The sequence below is a fragment of the Streptopelia decaocto genome (genome assembly GCF_964273445.1).
Source record: "Streptopelia decaocto genome assembly, chromosome: 3".
Lineage (NCBI taxonomy): Eukaryota > Metazoa > Chordata > Aves > Columbiformes > Columbidae > Streptopelia > Streptopelia decaocto.
This window is the reverse complement of record NC_138656.1, coordinates 111,407,664-111,429,679: the sequence shown is the minus strand read 5'-3', so window position 1 is coordinate 111,429,679 and position 22,016 is coordinate 111,407,664. Positions and strand designations below refer to the sequence as shown.

At 37.4% G+C, this 22,016-nt stretch overlaps 1 protein-coding gene across 1 annotated transcript; it reads right to left on the bottom strand.

Moving 5' to 3' along the window:
• Window positions 1-814: 814 nt before the first annotated feature.
• Window positions 815-6,811, bottom strand: TDRD15 (tudor domain containing 15; the record flags this gene model as incomplete). Its single annotated transcript, XM_082048976.1, has 1 exon — window positions 815-6,811. The coding sequence occupies one exon, from the start codon at window positions 6,809-6,811 to the stop codon at window positions 815-817; it is 5,997 nt and encodes a 1,998-aa protein (XP_081905102.1).
• Window positions 6,812-22,016: the final 15,205 nt, after the last annotated feature.

Sequence of the window (22,016 nt, the reverse complement as noted above, 5' to 3'; positions counted from 1 at the left end):
CTCTCTTGACAGATGGGTGAGGAAGAGTCATGAAAGGAATGAGCACCCTCAGCAGAGACAACGACTCTAATTGTGATGTAATTCAGATACCAAGAGAACCTTGAGACAGGTCAATGGTATCTTTAAGTTGTTTTCCTTGGCTCTTGGTATAATCTCCCATAAATAAGGATCCAAGTTTTTTGCTTAATTTTAGTAAACTGTCTCCTAACAAGATAAAAGATACACAAAACTTTGGACTTAAAGAATATGCTGGGCATCTTTGTTTTCTGAACACTGAAAACAAGGAGACACCACCACTGTAACCCAGATGCTCCAAGAAACTAAGTTTATATGCATATATATATATATATATACACACACAGACAAACACAAATTGTAAAAGCACTCTGACAGAAAGATTTGCTAGTAAATATGATTGTCTAAATAAATAAAACAAGACATCTTGGAGGAATAAAAAATATTCAAGAGCAGAATCTGTTTTTTTAAAGCAATGAAGAAGTATTTTCCTAACTGCAGTCTACTTATTATTAAAGTAATTCTTTTGATACTATCTTCACATTGTCTTTCTAGACTGTGGAACATCAGAATCACAAGTTTCTGGTAGCAAAACTTCTTTGCATTAAAGTCAATTTTACTTGTAATCACAATGCTGAAAAAAACACTTCTTCACAGTACTATCTTCTGTAGTTTTTCTTTTCTTTTAGTTACATGAACTCAGATCCTTTGTTAATGATATTCCAACACCCATTTTACCAGACCTTCCTTATTTAACACTCTGTCACAGGTAGTCCTATGCTTCAGATACTTTTTTGTTTCACTTCTTTTTGTCAGCAAAATAAGAGGTTTTGTCACAATCTGGTTCACAAAGGGAAGAATAGTAACTAGAATTTGGACACTTAGGCCGCAAATCTGTTTTTTCTGTTTTAATTCTGTTAATGAGGCAGCACCTACCTCTAAAGTGGACTGCATGGCCAGCAGCAATTAAAGCATGAGCAAGATTGTTTCCCTCATACATAACATCCACCTCTAATTTCATTCCAGAGCCATAGTGTTTAAAATGAAATATCAGACCTGGTTTACTAAGAAGCTTCTGAAACAGAAGCTTAGCTTCATCACTCCAGTGTTCCCCCTTAGCAGGAACTGTATCATGTAAAGAGCAGTAATGTGCCAAGCGTGGTAAATAAAACAGACTTTCTGGAATAACTTTAAGTTTATGAATGTCACAGTAAGGGATGCTCTTCAGAAAGCCATAATCAATAAATGTAAGAACAACAGACTGACCTGTTGCTTCACTAATTTCTGCCCTGTTCCACTGCTCATCCAGTCCAAATTTGATCAAGCATCTAACACCAGGAGCCACAAGTTCTCTTGGCAAAGCTGGCAAGTCGTCAGGAAGGTTAGAAAGCAGCAAAGATAAGTTGTTCATGCAATCAAATAAGACTTCAAACTGGACACAGAAGTTTGAAGGATCAGTAACCGCAGTTACAAACCCAGGATACCTGCTGCCACTCTGCATCAGCGTCCATGTGATTGAATCTATCTTAAATGATGTATCCAACTCCTTATAGTCTGCATTACTGGATTTTTCTGGTGTAACGGTAGTCTGACAATGACATAAGAGCTGGTTCAAATACTCCTGAAGTAGAATTTTCCCTATTAAAATATCTACTTCCCAAATATGAGAGGATTCCAAGTATCTCAAAAACAAGATCCTTATTTCATGATCCTGGAGTGCATTTGCTACATGTACAAATTGAATGTTCTTCAGTTGTTTAATCCAAACCCATTTACAAAATACAGCTTGTTTAGGAATACTTTTAATCTTGTCACTGAGCATTTTTGCATTATTTAAGGATACCATTTCACACTTGCCATAATCTATGAAAAAAACTAGCATTAACTTCTCCCTGGCAAATTTCTTTATCACTTTTGATCGATACCACTTTAAGTTCCTTTCAGATTTTGTCATACATTCCAATCCTTCTCTAATGTCATCCACTTTAAGCAAATCACTTCTTTGTGCTTCTTTGACAAGCATTACATTTAACTCATGTAATATTTGCAAATTTCTAAGTAACTGTACATGAAATTCTCCACTCTCTGAAATACTAATTACTTCTGCTCTTTCTACTTGTTCAGAATTTAGATCTTGAGGAACAACATTTAAGGGTGTTTTGGTATTTTTCATTGTAACAGCCTTAGTTTTACTTCGACCACCTAAGCAATTCCGTGGCTTTCTATCTTGAGTATTAGCATTTGTAACCACAACTTGTTTTGGTCTATTTTCCTGATTATGCACTGGTACACTTTGACACCTTGTCTCGCTCTTTTTGTGCAAAAGGTCAGACATAGACTTTCCATCACAAATTACATCTATTTCCCATTGATCTCCGTGTTGCTGTAAGAACTTGCAAGCAACTGGCTTGTTATTTATTTTGCTTACAAAATAGGAAGTACTTTCATTAGTCCAGCTTTCATCAGGAACACTTTTTACTTTGCTAAGGAAACAATGAACGCTGAGCCTCGGCAAAGTTAAGAACTTCTCCTGAATCCTGCAGATTTTTGAAGGACTTAAAATTGCTGTATTACCATAGTCAATGAACTCTACCTCAAGGCAGTTTCCCGATTTCAGAGCTTTAATAACTGCTCTATAGTAAAAACAATCAGTGTCATACTCCGCTACAATGAGATCCCCTACCATGAGCTCATCTAAGCAATTTTTGTTACCTACATTCACCATGCTTTCATTTAATTCTTCTGCTAGTTGTATTATTAAGTTTTCATCCTCTGCAAAATGAACATAGAAACTCAATGGACTATTTGTATGAGAAATATACCCTGTCACTTCAGAATTCACCCGAATTTCACGTTGAGGAAGACTGACTAATTTAGGTATATTTTCATTACTCCTTTCCTGCTGACCTGTGTAATTTAGTCTTTCGTTATGAGATTCAGAGAGGTCATTTACAGTTATTTCCTTTGAATTTAAAGCAGGATGACAAAGTGATTGAGAAACAGGCTCTTCAACCAGAGGTTCCACTCTGTGCTCCAGAACAGCACTGACAGTATTTCTAGAACCTGGGTCTTCGCTGTCTTGTAAATTTAGCACTTTTGAGGACCCACTACATGACTTCTGTGTGCTACATACAGTTTGCTCTTCATCTTCAAAATTCTCTCCCATACCTGTCTGATGATACTTATCATATACTTGGCATTTCACTTCAGTTTTCAATTTAACACTTTCAAGATCTGTAACGTTTACTTTATTAATTTCTTTGTCATCTTCCATTTGACACATTACACCTCCATCACTTACAACTAATTGTTCCACATTTTCCAGTGCAAATTCTTCCAATATTTTTTCTTTAATTTTTGTACTTACTTTGACCTGTCCATCATACAACTCCACAACAATCTGTCCATCTGATTCTCTAGATACAATGACAGCCTTCAGCAATTTACCAAAGAATGTATCCTCAAACCATCTAGTAACTCTTGCTGGAATTCTTGTCTCCCTAAGATCTGAGAGACAGCATTTAATAGCTTGCATGGGTGTGAATAATAAGTCAGTGGCAGAGTCTGGAATAGGCATCAACTGCTCCCTCTCTACCATATTCTTATTTCCAAAATCCACAAAGTCCGCACATAGATACGATGTTGATTTCACAGGACGAGGCAAAGCTCTATAAAACAGACCATCTTCAAAATGTCTGGCTAAACATAATTGCGTATTGCTGGTGTCATATTTTGCATTATTTGACATTTTACTTATGACATCAACCTTCTTCATCAATGCCTCTATAGTTTCAGTGTTTCGATTAAGCTGACAATAGAATTTTGAAGGACTATGTACGTGAGTTATATAGATCTCCTCCTCACTTCCAATTTTTATATTAAAAGATGAGTAGCAAAAACTGTACAGAGAACCCAAAGACGCAAGGTTTGTTAGACCAATATATTCAGACTGGTTAAGACCACGTTCTCTAAGGAATTCTTCTGCGCTAGTAAGTGGAGTCTGTAAGTCAACTACATTGCATAAAGAGTTGGGGCTTACAAGAATGAGAGCATGAATTACACAAGTCAGTGATCCTCTAGAAACAGAAATGAAGTCTTCAAAATGCCTGCACACTTCTTCAGACCAACTAGGTGAGTCAGTCTGTAAGGGCACATTTTTAAGTGCACATCGAAAAGCTTGACTTTCCAGAGCTAGGAAATCTGGAAGAACAGCTTGAAGATCTTTAATTAAAACTCTTTCCCGATAACCATAGTCTACAAAAACTACATCAACTTCGTTTGTGGATACTTGCTGTACAACGGCTGCTCTGTACCACTTTCCATCTTTGGGACATTTAACAATACAGGCTACCTGTCCAGTTTCATAAGGGCTGGTATGTTCTTCATAGTAAGCCTGAATTCGTTCCATTAATTCATTTAGCTCTGCCAGTTTGCTTTGCAACTGACATGAAAAATCTGCTGGGGAAACAATGCAAGAACACATCACTTCAAAAACAGCTCCTGGTTTAAACACTAATTCTTTATAAAGTAATTTTTTCTCATTTGCCAATTTACAGCTTTTAGAGATAGCACCTTTTCCAAAACGGGACAGCACAACAGATTCTCTCAGCTCTGAAGGCACACTTAATGATTTTTCCTTCTGAAATCCCTCTCCATTTACAGATACCTTGTTCTTACGAACATGACAGACACTCTGAGCATTTACTTTTTTTTTCTTTAATTTGTAGGGATTCTGGTCTTGACGTTTTTTTCCCAAATTTAAAACAGAATCTGGTGTCTTTTCCCGGTATTCAGCATAACCAGCCTGAACCATACACATGGCAATATTTTCTTGTTGCATGCCATTCTTATACTGTATGTTAACAACATACTTGTTGTTTTGCTTTCCAATGACATGAAGTAAGAGTAGCTTGTTAAACACGATGTCTTTGAAGAAATCAATTTCACTTTTAACCCACACACCATCAACAGGAAATGTGCAAGCAAGTGCACAATATATAGCTAAAGCTGGTAAATCAGAAAACTGAGGAAGCAATGTTTTCACATCATGACAGGGTACTGTATCTATATTTCCAAAGTCCAAAAAATAAACAGTAATATTTGCATGAAGCACTTCAATGACAACACCCCGATAATAACGCATGTCTTTGCTGTAGCGGGCACAGCACAGCAATCCAGGCTCTGGGTTTTTAAGGACCATTTCATCAGCTCCACATTGGTTATATGTCTCTGCAATATTTTTCATCAAGGCTTGAAATTCACCCTGATATTTGTATGTTTGAATCCAGAAGTCAGATGGATTTATGACATATACCACCAAAGCAGTATGGAAAGAATTCATTTGCATTTCTACTCTTTTGTAGTGGCTTGACAAAGAAATATCCCATTCAGGTAAGCAGTTTTTTGTATATTTATTTCCAGTACAATTCTTAAATGAGTTGTATCTCTCATCACATGGCTTGCTGTTTACACCAATGCTTGTGATTTTTGTTTCCAGAAGAGAGACACGTGATGCAGCTGCCTCATTTAGGTTTTCTGAATGCTTATCTTTAATTTCAAGATTTTGATTTTGCAGTGTAATATAATACAGGCGTTTCATGTCACTGAATAAATCAACATGGACACACACAGTAGTTTGTCTTATCAAGGCCTTTGTAAGTTCTTTCAGCTGCATTTTTATTACTGTTTCATCCTGACCACCAAAACAAGACAGAGCACATGGAAATGAAATCATCGGTAATGCCATGAACTCCACTTTAAGTTTCTGAATGCAATTCGATGACACAGCTTCAATATTGCCAAAATCCATAAACCAGACTTCCACACTGTCAGCAAGAAGCTGTTTTATCACTCCTCTATGCCACTGTCCATTTTGCCTTTTGGCAGCACAGAGTAGCCCTAAACTATCAAGAGAGTTGTTATTTTCTCTACTGATAGCTTCATAGTACAAATGCATTGCTCCTGTCAAATCTTCCAGCTCTTTCTGCCATTTCTGTATCTGACAGTAAAATTTATTTGGGCTTACTGCAGCAGTTATTTTTACATTTTCTTTACTGCCAACAGGTAGACGTGGAAAGAGATCATCTGGAACTGGCCAAAAATCTGTTGGTTTCTGAGAACTACTGAAAGTAAGGAACTCCTTGATTGGACACATCTGATGCAACAAATGCGGCGCTCTCTTACAAAGGATTTCTTCGGGAAATGCTCTTAATATTTCTACGATAAGACAAAAGGAATCTCCATCAATTAATTTTCCTAATTTCAGTTCAAGAACATCACTAATGATCTTTGGCACTTCTAGAATAAACAGCTGGTATGGTGTAACAGCTTTCACATGACCTGTAATCTGTAATCCTACCAGAGACGAAAAATAGTTAATGGCTTTTGGACACCATTTTTCTCCAAGAGGAAGTATGCCTGCAAAAACACCCAAAACGATCTTTGGAGGCAGCTGAAACAAATCATCACAAGCAGCTGCAACATGCGTCTCCTCAACCACCAGCACTTGCCCAGTGTCTATAAGAAAAGCCTCACAGGTAGTGTCTCTTTTTTCCAGAATTCTTCCTCTATGCCACTTTCCTTTTGTGTCTTCCACCAAACAAGATCCACCAACACAAACATCACCTTTTACTTTGAATACACGTTGTATTTCATTTTGTAGTATGTAATAGTCAAGCTCACATGCTGCCTTGTATTGACCCTGGAAGACTATAACCAAGCATTCAGGATGGCATTCTATACGAGTTATCTTCAGATTTATGTCTACTATGTTTGGTGAGGGAGTCAGAGATTCCATTTTGTCTGCAAAGAGAAGGAGTAAGATCAGCCAGGTAATTTTCCTTATCTCTTGTCAACTTATTCTTGACATGAAATTTATTTTCAAAATGCCTAGCATATTATAACACTTCTGGTTAAAATGTATACTAAGCATTTAATGGTGTCATGTTTTATGCAACAGGGATACAAGTAACACAACACTCTTTACAAAAAGCCATGTTCAGATAACATCTGTAAAGAAGTACCTCTGCACTTGCTTTTGTGGGTACAGACTATTTTTACCACTTGAGAATAATTTGTAAACATAAACCTGCTTCCAAAACAACACAGAGAAATAAAGATTATAATAGAAAAAAGGGGGCGGGGAGAAGGAGAGGACACAGTCACAACGACAAGGACATGGAACAGGACAGACAACTAGGAAGATAACTATTTCTTCTCAAGGAAAACAAAAGAGTAGAAAGAATTCATGTCATTTATACAATTTATTCTCATCTCACAAACATTACTTACAGCCAGTAAATTTAACTGCAAATTTCTCCAAAGGAGAGAAAATACAGTGTTTCATTGCACTGGACTTGCAGTTACAAGTGTACCTGCAAAAGCATTTCTAGTCTGTTTCTTTTTAATATCTGAATGACCAAGGACAACTCCCTTACTCATGCTGTTTATTCTGTGTAAATCACTTCTTCAAATCAATGACAACTTACAACAACTGTGCTTTACTGCTTACTTAATGTGGCTGTCTATATACTATCAGGTCAAATGTAGCATATTTAAAGTTTTCATAACTGTAATGCCACACAGAACACATTATAAATGTGCCACATTTCTGCACTGCCCCTTAACAAACAGTTGTGCCATGTGTATTTTGTATAATCTTAACACTACGATTCTGACAGTTTAAGTATCTTCAAACACTTCAGATATTTCTCTGACCTTCATCTATAATCTGGTCTGCCAGATCAGCTTCCAGTTACATTCAAATTTGTGAACGGATCTGTGATTTCACACTGTTTAAAAAGGCTGTGCATGCCCATAATTTAACTAAGCAATTCCATGAACTTAACTGCTGTTCTAACCAAGTAATTAGGGGTAGACAACATCTGGGATAAACACACAAGTACTGACTGGCTAAACCATATGCTTGATTTGTTAATTTTTATGTAAACCTAAAAGCAAAATTTTCAGTTTCAACTACAAGTTATTAGAGCAAGATCTTCCTTAGCCTACAAAAAAACTTAAACAGAACTGTTTTGGTTTTAATCACAAGCATACATGAATTAGCTAGTGATCAGACAATCTGCCTTCAGAGTAAATACCAATCCCTATCATTCTAGTTTCACAAAAAATAAAAATTGATAAACAAATGAGTACTCTTACTGTAAAGCTTACCACAATATCTCAGGCAGATAGAAGGATATATGACTTCTCAAAAAACAACAAAAAAAAAAAACCCAAACCACCAGTCACCCAAAAAGCCTCCCAGTAAATCTGTCTCTAACAAATACCTCCTTAAACAAGTCCCCCTGTTTTCTAGCTAAAGTCGGGGGGGGGGGGGGGGGGGGGGGGGGCGGTGTTTGTTTTTAAATGAAATAATGAAAGAGGACAGCCTCCAGGAAAGAGTTCAGTCTGCCTGGAATAAACACCTGATCATTAGACAGAATCAAACTTTTGCAGGTACACCGCTGATGCTTTTTAATTGATAAAAACCCTAGTTGCAGAAACACATCACAAGTGAGGACAATTTGTACATCGACATTTGCTTGCCCCTTGTCACAGACTAAATAACAGCATCACAGTGATACAGGTACATTTCTAGAGCTTACAAAGTAACTTTCGCTGTTTACTCACCTATATACCAGCTGCGACTTCTTCATTCAAACCACACCTGCAGAAACCTCAACCCTCTTATTAAAAAAATCTGAATCACTCTACAAGGAAAGACAATAGAAAAATATACATAACTTATTGTACTAGTTCTCTAAATCCTCCTCCTGCCCAACAAACACCCTGGAAGAGTCCCTCCAATTTAATTACAATGTTAAGATTTCAGAAGTCAGAATTACAAAACTGATTCCAACTTCCTAACAGCAGGGTAAGACCATTCTTTTTTCACCGCAATTCAAAAATCACACCACTCACAAGATCAAAACGCAGATAACCAACCACCTACTTACTAAGCAAAGAGTGGCCCCACATTTATTTTTGTTCAGCCACCAAAATTATTGACATGCGCTAATACCATACAAAAAAACTCAGAGTGTCATAAAAAGGCTTTTCAACGTACACAAACGAAGGACACAAGCCACAGATTAAGGTATCTGCGCTGCCCTCCAAAGCAGCAGCTCTGACCGGGACGGCACTTTCGAAGTGGAGCACGGAGCCGGGCTCGGCTCGACAGGGCGCGAACCGCCGGGCAGACGCTGCCGCCCCCCAGGCGACACCTAACAGAGAATAGCGCCACCCCCCAGCAGCAGCTTCCTTACCGCTCTCAAGCGCGAAAGCGACGTGTGAGAGCCACAATCACCAGAGCACGATCATTTTACACCACACCGAAACCAACAACACCCTCCAGCCACCCACCCCACGCTGACAAAATGGCGGCACAGATCTGCTCCCTCACACGCTGCCCGGCGCGGCGCATGCGCTGTAGCGTCACGGGAGACAAACACCCCTTGGCGGGAGGATGGGGCTTAGAGTTGAGTGGCGGGAGGGGGGTGGGTTGGGTGGTCACAGCCACCTGTAGAATCTAGAAAACCTAAGGAAAGTGAGCACAGTAAACTACTGCCAGCAAACAGCCGGGAGTCAGCAGGGGGAAGCATTTTTAAAAGCGCCTATTCCATAATGTGTGCTGTGGTGTCCTGTATTTATGGTACATATAGCACATCCTCATGGCTTCCACAGTACTGTGGAGTACAGTACTGTACATTCGCTGATCTCTTTCTTTTCAGTACAAATTTGTGCATCTAGCTTTCCTTCTGTTGTATTTAGGGATTGTCAAATGGATACCACTAAACAGAAAACCCACTTAACACTAAAACTTTGACTGAGCTCTTAAACTGATAGGATTTGGGCTTTGAGTTTGTTTCTTTGCCGTGCTGTGCATTAAGCCTTTCTTTTTGTACAGTCTTAGTTGCAGGAATTCACCTAGCAATCAGAGTCTAAGTTTGATTCTAGAAAGAACAATTTCTTTTATCAAATTTTGTCTTCAGACTTCACGTTTTTCCACAGCTGTACAGAGGAAGCTGCATCAAATCACTCACCTGAAACTGAACTCCCTCCTCTCATCACTGGCCATATCCATCAGAAATTTTATCTTGTGTTTGTCATTTCATTGTCTTAGGATAAGGCCCTATTCAATTAACTTGTTTAGGTTCTTTGTTAAGTAGTTTTGCATCTTTTTCACTCAGTGGTTTCTGCAAGACAACCATACAGTCTGTGGAAGCAACTATACTTGGCACTATGTTGCTTATATTCCAAAGAATCCTTGTGTACCTTCCATCTCTTTCCTTCCCTCCCTCCCTCCCTTCCTTCCTGTTGGTTTGTTTTTCCTTTTTTTTTTTTTTTTTTCTTTATGTTGCAGATGTCTGTTATTTATAAGGTGGTCTTTGAGCTTTATAAAAGGTGTCTGTGGGTCACTGAATCTGGAGCTGTCTGAAGAGGATTTAAAAGCTCTTATTTTTTCCAATCATTACAAAGACATTCTCCAGGCTGGGAGGAGTACATCTAAGAGGGTGCAAAGTGTTGCCCCACTTGCTTTTGCACACAAGTCTTTTTTGTTTGTTTTGGTTTGTTGTGTTTTTTTGGGGGGATTGTTTTTGTTTTGTTTTGTTTTGGTGCATCATGGGAGGTGGTTTGTAGGTTAATTTTTTTATTGAATAAGAATATAAGCTTAGTGAGCTGATCAGTAAGGAAACTTGGTATGAACTACAGTCCTACAAGTATCAACAGATGCTGGTATATCTGTAACTGATTTAATTATTTTGAATGAGTTCATATGAGTATAATAATTTCTAAAATTTTACCCTCAGTTTTCACATTTTTTTGCCACTGGTCAGGCTTGCTGCATAATAGTTACACTTTGCAAAACTGAAAGAGAGAAAACTTGCTTTTGGAGTTTTAGAGATAATAGTAGTCTCCAAATACAACTATTCTATTGAAGACTGGATAGCATATATTTAGCGTGGTGTAATACCTAACTGAGTTATCCTTAGACTTTGCAGGAATTCTTAATTTAATTTTGCAGGTAAGCAGTTCATACATTACTTTGGAAGGCTGAGTTTTGTCTGGTCTGTTTATTTCTTTGACAGAAAATAAGAGTATACATACTCAACTAGAAAGTTGTTTGCTTTCTTCCACTGTGTAATACACTAATGTCCTATACACTCCCTCTGTACCCCAGTATTCCCATTTTGGATTTGTCTTGTCTCAGCTTTATTTATTTATTTATTTGTTTGTTTATTTTAATTTTTATTTTATTTTATTTTTCCCCACTAGGTAACAGCAGTATGCTTCAAGTTTTAGACATGCACACTTCTCTTTTGGCATCTCTTCCAGATGAACTTCCTACAGAAAGCATCCTACCCTCACCAAGTACCTCTTACAGAAGGTGCAAACTTCAGGAAGCATCTCAAAGTCTTGCAAGTAAAACGGGTTTGTAAACATAAAAAGTCTGGGAAGGCAAGTAATATTGCAGCTTAGTATCTATTACACTTTTTTTTTTTTTTTGTATAACTGTTTACCTGCAGATACTGTCTTTTGTGTTGGTGTGCTGGTTGGGGTTAAATGGGCTCCCTTTTGAGACTATTGAAAACTTAATTTTCCTTGAACATATGGCTTATTACAAGAGTAGTGGTTTAAGGGGATTAACATCCAGTGACTCTGGAGATCTTTACAAAGAATCTGAGCACACTTGTGTCACTTCTAATAAAAAAAAGATAGAATATTAGTATATTTAGCATAGTAGCAGATTGATGAAAACCTTGTAATACTGAAATTTTCCCTTCTCTAAGGTGTTTTGAAGCTCTGACTGAATTTGCTTCTGTAGTTTTATTTGGTGCTACATGACCAGATTTCACATCCATAGACATTCTGTTAGTCTAATTAGGTGGAGTTATGTAAGAATGGACTTCATTAGTGTTATACCATATTTATAGAGAGAAAAGGTAAGACCAAGTCTTTTAAAGAAGTTACATTATTGCAAGCTTAAAAACTGCAATCTAGACTGCAATCTAGAACCCAAGGTGGGGATCTTGGCATCCTCTACAGCGTGAATGGAGAGTGCTGCCTCATAACAGCAATTCAGAAGATTCAGGTACTGGATAAGGAGCAGTCTTGATCTTATGAGTACTAAATATTCCACAAGGATGGGGGGTATGGCCCTGTTTTTCTTTGTAATATAGGATGGAGTCAGTCCTGTTCTGACTCCAATCCAAAACTCACTCCTGAAGGTAGAGTGCTAGCACTGCTTTTTTAAAGGCAGCAAGATCTACATTTCTTCCTACTCAAATTACAGTGGTGATGGCAGCAGTAATATAATAATCTTATGATTCGAATAGTCAGATACTTGCAGAGTGAGTTTGAAAAATGTATACCAAGTCCCTGGAGCGTGCCTAAAGCATGGGCAGTTATGCATTGTGGAATACAGCGTGTCCCTGTTGCTTGAAATTGTGCTACTATGGAATGGATGGTTGGATGGATAGATGGGTGGGGAGGGAGAGAAAAAACAGGTGTGACCATGCAGTCCTTTAGGGCCAATTGGACGCTGGAGCTTTCTCACCTTTTTCTGGAAGGAAATAAGAGCTTTTTTGTTTGTTATGCCTTTGTTACAGAACTTCTTTCCAACTCACATCATTTCATTTCACTCAGTGAAGGAATTGTGGCTTTTCTGATATAGTGTGGGGTTTTCGGTAGGTCTTTGGTTTGCTTGAGAGTTGTATGATTTTTTTTCCCCCCCTCAGGCTTCATGTCTACATTGAAAGTGTCAGGTATACCTAAAGCACAGCCAAATCTCAGAAGCAAGCTCCTCCAATAACATTTGAGACGTAAGAGTCACTACAGGCCATTTTAAGTGTTCATGGAGCACATAACAGCCAAAAGCAGAAATAGCAGCATTGTGATGTCCCAGAACATCTCTCTAGTGTACTTCAGCAAACTTACAAAATATTTTCAGTGTTTACATTTTGAACATTTTAAATTTAAATTCCACATTGATTGTTACTAAATCTCAAGGGGTTTTCCCAGCTTTGTTTGCAGTGTAAGTAGTACAACCAACTCTAAGTTTTTATCTTCTCCACTTTATTAATCTTTACAAATTTTGAGATGTTGTCATTCCCACAAGAAACTGTTTTTATTCCTTGTCAACGTTGTGAGGAAGCCATTAAATATTTTTTCCTATTGTATTCCGTATGAAAGGTTAAAAAACTCTTGTGAGTTTATTTATATTCCATTGACAGAAATAAAATATAATTGAAAAATAATTTTGGTGTGCGAGGCTTTCCTCTCTTAACAGATCTTGCCTAAGACAAAAGTCCTAAAGTGAGCCTTAAGTTTTTTTTTGTCTATATCAAACTGCTAAACAAGGTGATACTTCATGTGTTCTGAGATATTACTCTGTGTGTCCACTCAGGAGTGTTTTCTCATGAGGAAAATTTGGTTAGGACTCTTGTATATGCCTTAAAAATAGTGAAAGCCTAAAACTTTTCTCTAAGAAAGCCTCTGCGCTCATAGGATGAAGTGGCTGTTTATACTCTTTTTTGTTCTGTAAGAGATCGTGTTCTGTTTCCAAGCTCAACTACTTTCAGTACATTTCCGTGTGAAATTTCTTGTGAAGGAATGAATACTAGTTTTCCTTATAGATTTCAGTGTAGTATCAAGAAAGTAGCAGTATTCTTCTACTACAGTTTAACAGAAAATTGTAAATGAAGCTCAACTGCCAGCTGTCTGCCAGGGGATAGAACATAGTACTGTGTGAGTGAACATGTGTTGAAATTAGATACTAAATAACTAAACACAATTACCAGTAACTTCCAACACTTAGGAAAATGGATTTTAGAATCATAGAATCATTTCAGTTGGAAGAGATCCTCAGGATCACCGAGTCCAAGCATAACCTAACTCTAGCACTAAACCATGTCCCCAAGCACCTCGTCTAAACACCTTTTAAATCCCTCCAGGGATGGTGACTCCACCACTGCCCTGGGCAGCCTGTTCCAATGCCTGACAACCCTTTCTATGAAGAACTTTTTTTCCAATATCCAATCTAAACCTCCCCTGGCACAACTTGATGCCATTTCCTCTCATCCTATCACTTGCTACTTGGGAGAAGAAACAAAAGGCAAGGAAACATGAGACAGATCTATCCTTTGTTGTGAAATTAAGCACGATACTGAAACGTGTTATCCAAAGGATGGCTTTTGGGTAAGGTGGACATCCATCTCCCAGACTGAAGACCAGCTGTAGTCTGCAGCCTTCTGAAAGCACTCCTGGCAGGTGGGGTGTATTTGCTTTGATTTGAGCAGTGGAAAATGGAGAGACATTGCAATCAGTAGGATACACCATATAAAAGAGGAGAGGAGTTATCAGTATCTTATTTTTGAGTTTTAAAATAAAAGCGAACCTCACTGAATTCTTTGGGGGGGGGGGAGGAGGCAAAATTGGGTACCCACCTACATCCAAGGAAGGCAAGAGGTGCAGATTATAAAAGGATGGGAGCATCTCCCCAGTGGAGGAACAGAAGAGGGTTTAAGGCTTAATCTTCTCCTTAATGTTTCCTTCTTGGCTGACTAAATAGCCGAACACTCATAATGCTGGTTTAATGCACTGTATGCTGACTGGAATGAATCATATTCTGAAGCAGCTGACTTTCATCAAGAATTATATCGAGATCATATCTGCTTTGATTCCACATGGAGAGGAGAGAGTTAAACAAAGCATATCCTCCTCTTAATCCCAAGGATCTGTCCTTAGTGTTGCTAAGATTGTTTCTGAATATTAATATCATAAAACCCTTACTAAAATAGGTAACCATTACACTTCTTTGTTTTTCGGAAGGATAGTCTGTCAAAACAAAGTACTTTGAAATTGTCTCCTATGGGGTTTGCTTAGGTCATGACATGCCGACGCTTATGGGCAGAGGAACTTACACTCCGTGGTTTAGTTCCATCCCTCTCCAGCTTGACTCTAGTCCAAACCTGAAAATAAATTAGTAGTTTTTGGTTGTCAGAAATGTTTTTTATTTCACGTAATCAAAATGCCTTTCTAAAATGCTCTGCAGCATTCGTTATAATTTTTGTCTTTTAAATAAATAGCTTTGATCAGGAAGATGTATTTAACACAGAGGTATGACTGAGTGGCAAGAGCAGAAGTACAGAACATTCCAAAGTTCTAAAAATGAAGAAAGAAGCACCATCACCAAAGATAAATCTCATAAGGCAAGCCCAGATTCATTGTTTAAATGATGACATTTACATTAAGAGTAGGGTTATAAAAATAATCACATTGCTCTCTTAGCTTTTCCTGAAAAAAAGCCGTGTTCTTCAGAACCTTTCACAGCACAAGATCTGTGTAACACTTCTTTTTTTTCTGAAGTCAGTCCAAAAGGTTTGCGGTTTTTTTAATGCAGTCAACCAACTTGAAAAAAAAAACAGAAGGACTCAAAATAGACATCTCAAAACAAAAGTTTGTTCACTTTCTCCTATTTTTGTCTTCAAAAGTGTGTCCTCAAGAGTGTTCCCAGTTTGTGTTCCTGTTAACTTGAGCGACAGCCACTAGATGGCAGGAACAACCACAACTTTACCTGGATGCTTGGAAAAACATTTGTGTTCCTTCAGTAGACAGAAGGAGCACAGGAGCGATTAACTCAGTCTGACCTGTAATTAAATATGAGGGTGCGTGTGTTGTAGAGTTGCCCTAGAAGGGTCATAACATTAATCACACCATTTGAAACCATTTTCAGTGTTTTCAGGTAGCCTGAACTAACTCTTCAAATTTTTTCAGTCTATTTACAGTACCTATTTACTCAATACACAGTCAAAATCTCATTTCAAGTATATTTTACTAGATCACGTCAAACTTACCATCACTATATTAAAAAAAAAAAGAAAAAAGATAATATCATCACTTCTATCACTACTCCTACATTTATACAGTCCTAAAATTACATTTGGCCCTTTGATGGCAACCACAAGGCTGATTTGGTCCCCGGTGAAAATGAGTTTGACACCCTTGACTTGTATGAAATCAGTCATTAATGTGGCAGCTTACGTATAAAAAAGCAGAAGGTAGAAAGAGCTTCTACGAAATACTTTCAGTGATAGACAATAGTTGTTGTTGCTTCCTAGAATAGTTATTGTTGCTTCCTAGAACACACATTCTGTATTTCAATGGCACTGTGTCAGAGCAGAGAGAAGATATGCCCATTACATCAGAAGATATGCCTATTTTACAGCTGAAAGAACAAATTAAGACATTGTTAAATAGTGGGACAAAGCAGAAGGTAAAATTTCCATTAATAGCACTCTCCAAAAATAGATGAGCTTTTCCATGCAGACTAGGTGGGTTGGACTGGATGATCTCCAGAGGTCCCTTCCAACCCCAACCATTCTGTGATTCTGCGACTACATCCGTACTACAGATCTTAGTATGGCTGGGCAGAGTCAGACCCAGTATTACTGGCGAGGCTGTGTTGCTCTGCTGCACAGTTTGTGTGGTGCCGTGTGGTCAGGTCACGCCACTATGTCAACTTAATCACTTAGGCGTGTGAGGCAGAGCTGTGCCTAAGAAGACCCTGCACTGCAGTTGTACCCTGGGTACCTGAATCTGCTGTGTGGGATAAAGGAATGTCAGGTTCCATCTGAGTTAGCAATTCCTGCAGCACAAAAAAAACTTAAAAACTCAGTGAGTAAATTCTGAATTCTTTAGTATGGTGGTGGTACAGTAGGACTAATGGTGAGGATGAAGGACTATACAGGAAAAGGAGTAACCATCTTCAGAACAGAACTTTAATAATTTCAGTTCTTTAGAATCAAATAGTTTGATTTTGCATTGCAAATATTATACTTCTAAAGATCTGTAGATCCAAAAGGTTGGGTTTTCTTTTTTTTTTTTTTTTTAATTCTGAAATTAGTTTGTTCTGAAGGAGAAAAGTAAGTAGCATATGAAATGGCCATTCTGTCGTTAGAAATATTGAATAATATTTCTGATGAGTGATGGAATGACCTATTGCATGTAATGATGGTAGGTGAGCTGATTGAATTGTGAGTCATGAAATCACAGGAACTAAGAGATGGAAAAAGACCTGTTAAATCATCTAGTTGTCTCTGAAGAGACAAACTGAATGCCTAATAGGTTTTCAACATTATTAATATATATGGTCCATATCAATTAACCAAGTTCTGGCCCCAAACCTACAAGCTCTACGTGAAGAAATTGCTGCAGCCTCTTGCAGAGTTTAATGAACACATTCTGGATTATGCAAGTCTGGCTGTTCTTGTGTGTTCTTAATTCATACTAAATTAAAATCTTAGCAAACCTATTTGTGAATTTTACACATTCAAGTAAAGATCAGACTTCCCACACTCAACAAAATAATTTTTCTTTTGCTCAGACACTGTCTATTCATGTGTTCACTACATGCATAATGTTTAAGGAACATAGTCTTACCCAGAATCGCTATGAACAATTTTCGTTTAAGCATAAAAACATATGTCAGAAGAGAAAAAGGGTTTGGTTGCTTAAGTTTCTTCATGTCATAGTTCAGGCTTATAATCTGTAAAGGACTTTTTTATTTAGGAATGTTGAACATCTCTATTTCCCACTGTAGCAGTGCTCAGCATCTTTTTGAAGCTGATGCCTGTGGTTTTAGCTAGTCCCATGTTTGTTTGTTTTTTCTTAAAAGCCTTACAATGTTAGACTAGAGTGTTAATCATTACATCCGTCTTGTTAAATATTTTCCATCTTGTCTCTGTTTACAAACAGAATTAGTTCTTTAAAACTCTTTTCTGGCATTTTTCATTGGGTATTTATATGAAATTTGAAATCACAGTGCAAAAAATACCAACGTTCCTTACGACATATGTTTGCTTTTCATACTTTCAGCACAACCTGTTCTGTCATACTAGCACTCTAAGATGTATGTGTGTGGCCTTTAGCAGTAATTCTGTTTTTAATGAATGACCAAATCCTACCTTAAGATAGGTGGAGGAAGTTTGCTGTGTACTGAGATATCTGCAAACATAATTTCATCCATTGAGAGATGAGTTTAGAAATATATTTTAATTTAAAATATCTCTTACAGCTACTATTTATAGTAAATGTTAGCTACTTATACAGCATAAAGCAAAAATATTTCTGCGTTATGGTCTTTCAGACAACATACTGGAAAAGTATGATATACTACAGTAATTTTAATTGCTGCAGGGTGCTGATCCACCCTTGGAATTGAAGTAGAGGATTTTGTCATCACATGTATTAAAGGGGCAAAGACTGAAAATCACACCAGCACTGGGAGAAAATTTTGTCCTTATTAAAGTCAATGGCAAAACTCCCACTGAATTCACTGGGGCAACAAGGATTTCACTCCATATATTTTAGCAACAAGAATAGTATTATACGTGTAACCAATACTGTGTGGAAAGTAAAAAACATAAAGTTTTTTGGTATCTATTTGGCTTTTCATTGTTTGTGCTGCCGATTGGTTTTGATTCTCAAGTCCTCTGAAGCACAAGTGATACACAGGTAGTTTTCACTTTAAGGCTCTGTAGGCACAGTCAGACTTGTGTGAGTGCATCCATGTGCCTGTCAGCGTTTCACTGAATTTTGCATCTGTGAATTTGATTGTAGGATCAAGACTCCAAAGGTGATGGTACCACAGTTGAAAGGCAGAACTCAGTAGCATGATTTTTCATTTGAAATTCACTCTCACTTGACCCAGAGCTTGGCCACATTCAGGAAATTATGTAAGTTGCACCTCCCAATCCAGGCTTTGTGCTAAGCTCTTTTCCCAGCATTCAGCCTACTCTTAAGTTTTCCCTTCTCTGTCATGTAAAGTGGTATTTCTGGGCAGGTGGAGATTTCTGCTTCATATACTTTACTTTCACTTGCAGTCTAAGCCATGTAAAACACCTTCAAGCCTTGTACGTAGTAGGCTTTTTGTACTAGCTCAACTGCCTCAGTGCAAAACCTAGTCCCCTTCCACTCTACACAGATGTGCTGTGAAGTTTACCAGTGTATCCTACCTTGGTTTCCAAACAGCAACATCTAAACCAGTGGCTAAAAAGGCTGAATAAACATGGGTTCAAGTATTACCCTGTAGATTTCCATATAAATTCTTGTAACAATACCCTTTTTTTTTTCTGTGTAGATTTCTTTATATGGCAACAGGGAATGTTCTAAACTATGAAGTCAAAAGATATTACTGGATGTTGTTAACAAAGTGTTTCACTTGTATGTTAAGAATAGATTCCAAATTCTGAGATAGCCAGTCATCTTCAAAATGAGTGCATGTCCAAGAGGCAGTTACGGCTCACATACAAGATGTGTGCACAAAATGAAATTAACTCTTTAATTTCCATATACGTGGATTTCTAAGAACCTGACTTCATTCCTGCTGAAAAGGGTACACAGTGACTTTCTGAGATATTTCATTGGAAAAACTACGTTGTCACTTCCTTAATGTAAAAAAAAAAAAAAAAAAAAAAAAAGAGGGTTATTAAAAGTAGAAATTGCTCAATTTTCTCTGCTTCTGCAGAGAGCATATTCATATTAGAAGAAAGCAAGTAATTTCCATTTTGTCCAAACAAAATCGATTTGAAGCTACACTGGCAAGTTGTACTGCAATTTCCTTCGCTACATGGGATTATGCAGGGGACTGGGTAAGGTAGGAGGAGCTTGAGGGTCACATTCATTCAAATGGTCATAGTGGTTCATGGAAGTGATTAATTTTCTTTCATATGTTCTGTGTCAGGGCGATCTTTCAGTTGAACAGGTCAGTGTGGTCTGAAATTGGGCATTATCTGTTGATCTGAGCCCTAAAGTGTTTGCTTTGAATAATTCTTATCATTCCCCTTCCCCCTATTTTCCCCCCACAAAGAATTACACAATGTGCAATACCTGTAAAAGGTCTTATCAGGAATCTTTTGTGGCAAAAGGCAAAAATATAAGTAATTGACAAAATATAAAATTCTTCAAGAACTATATACCCCTGGGAATACATATCCAGAAAAATAAAAATCAGAATATAAATACGTATTGAATATAAGCAAGTCTATAAACATAGTTGCTTTGAACTGGCTTACCATAGGTAAACAGCAGGAAAGAGGCGATTGCACAGACCTCACCATGGGTTGTGCAATCGCATTGGGGACCTTAGGCATATACTTTAGTTGCTATCCTGCTCTGACATCCGCAGTCTTCAAATAATGTATTTGGTGCTTGCTTAAACTGTTCTTCACTGCAGTCACTCTTTCATTTGCAGTGTCAACATACATCAGAGAAAAGCTGCTGTGAATTCTCACAAAACAGCTAGACTGAATGTCAAGCTACGTACTAAGTTATTCGAGTTTTGGTATTCACAAATATGTAATTTAAAAAAAAAAAAAAAGCTGAAATAAAATAAATAATTAGATCCAAAGACTGTTTCAGTGAAATATGTTGTTTTGAAGATATATATTTTTCTTAACAGACTTGGCATTTTTGGGACTTTCCTCACACACACCTCAAAGAAACCTTGAACAAACAAGGAAACAAACAAAACCCACAAGTACATATTTGCGAGCAATTGAAACATTACTAAAAACTGAAAATCAAATACAAGTAGGTAAAATAACTCTTCTTTACAATCTAGAAACTTACTAAGAGCTTTAACAAATGGAGGAAATCTTTTGCTAAATAAAAGAAAAACAGGATTTTTGTTCCAGTTTTAAATTTTCCATGAATACAAATGACGGTGTTTCTGTCACATTAGCTATGAAATTCTGAGATTCATTTAGAATTCTGTCCTGATCTGCCTTTGTCCTTGGCTTTGATGCTTACAGTGAGACCAGGAAATTTCGGGACCAAAATGTATGTAATACAGATTTTGAAGTTGCATGAAACTTAACAACTTAATGGATTTTGAGGCTGTATAGACTTTGTAGGTTTCTCTCTTAAGAAAAAAAATCCTACCTAGTTTGCATTTTAAATGCCAAACTGTCTTTGTGGTGTCTTTTCCCAGATCAACGTTTTTCCTCTACCACTGCCACATCAAACCTAACATTTATTTGCCACATTATATGCCTTATAATAAGAGTATTCACATAGATGCCTTCAAAATCATGGGTGTAGAGACAGCCCAGTCCTGATAAATTTATTTTCATTTAGAGTTTTAGTATCACAGCACCACAGAATGGTTGAGGTTGGAAGGGGCCTCTGGAGATCATCTCGTCCAACCCACCTGCTAAAACATATATAATATATGTATATTATAAATATATCAAATTATTATATAGCAAAAAACTCTAATTATGCTTGAAGTTGAATGAGAAACCTGACTTAAGTGCTAAATGAGGGGTAGGGCAGTGCTGTGATACCAATGGTTCTCTTAACATCAGTTCATCTCACAAGGCTTCCACCTCCATGAGCGGAGTTGAAATTGTCTCTCAAAAGCATTGTTTCACCCTGGGTAGGAAAAATTCCTATAGAATTAACTATCAAGACATGATAATTGGTGTCTCTTAAGTATGCTCGCTCTAGGAAGTCTCAGTGTATAAGAAATTAATATCTGCTTCCGAAGCATATATTTATCTAATTGTTTTGTTTTTCCCTCGTAGGAGATGGTAAAACTTAATGTGTGCTAATTGAGTCTTTTTTGCCCACATGGACTGAAGCCACATTTCAAGAGTGACCTCACACCTGAAGGAACAGTGACTTGAGAATATGACCCTTGCAAAATAACCTAAAATCTAAGGAGGTATTGATAATTTTCAATTAAAAAAAATATTTTGCAGACTAGCTTCACAAACAAGTCTACAGAAAATAGGCTAAAGGATAATGATGTTAATCTGTGTGACTTCTCACATGAACGTTTCTTTGGAATCAATAAATAAAGTCAGAGTCATGGTAATTTCAGGGAGTGAATCACTGAAGATAAACTGTGTGCCTGATCTAATGACAGGGCAGAATAAATGAAGATTGTTAAATCTGCAAAACACCACCTAAAAACTTGGGAGACTGTCCCTTGAATT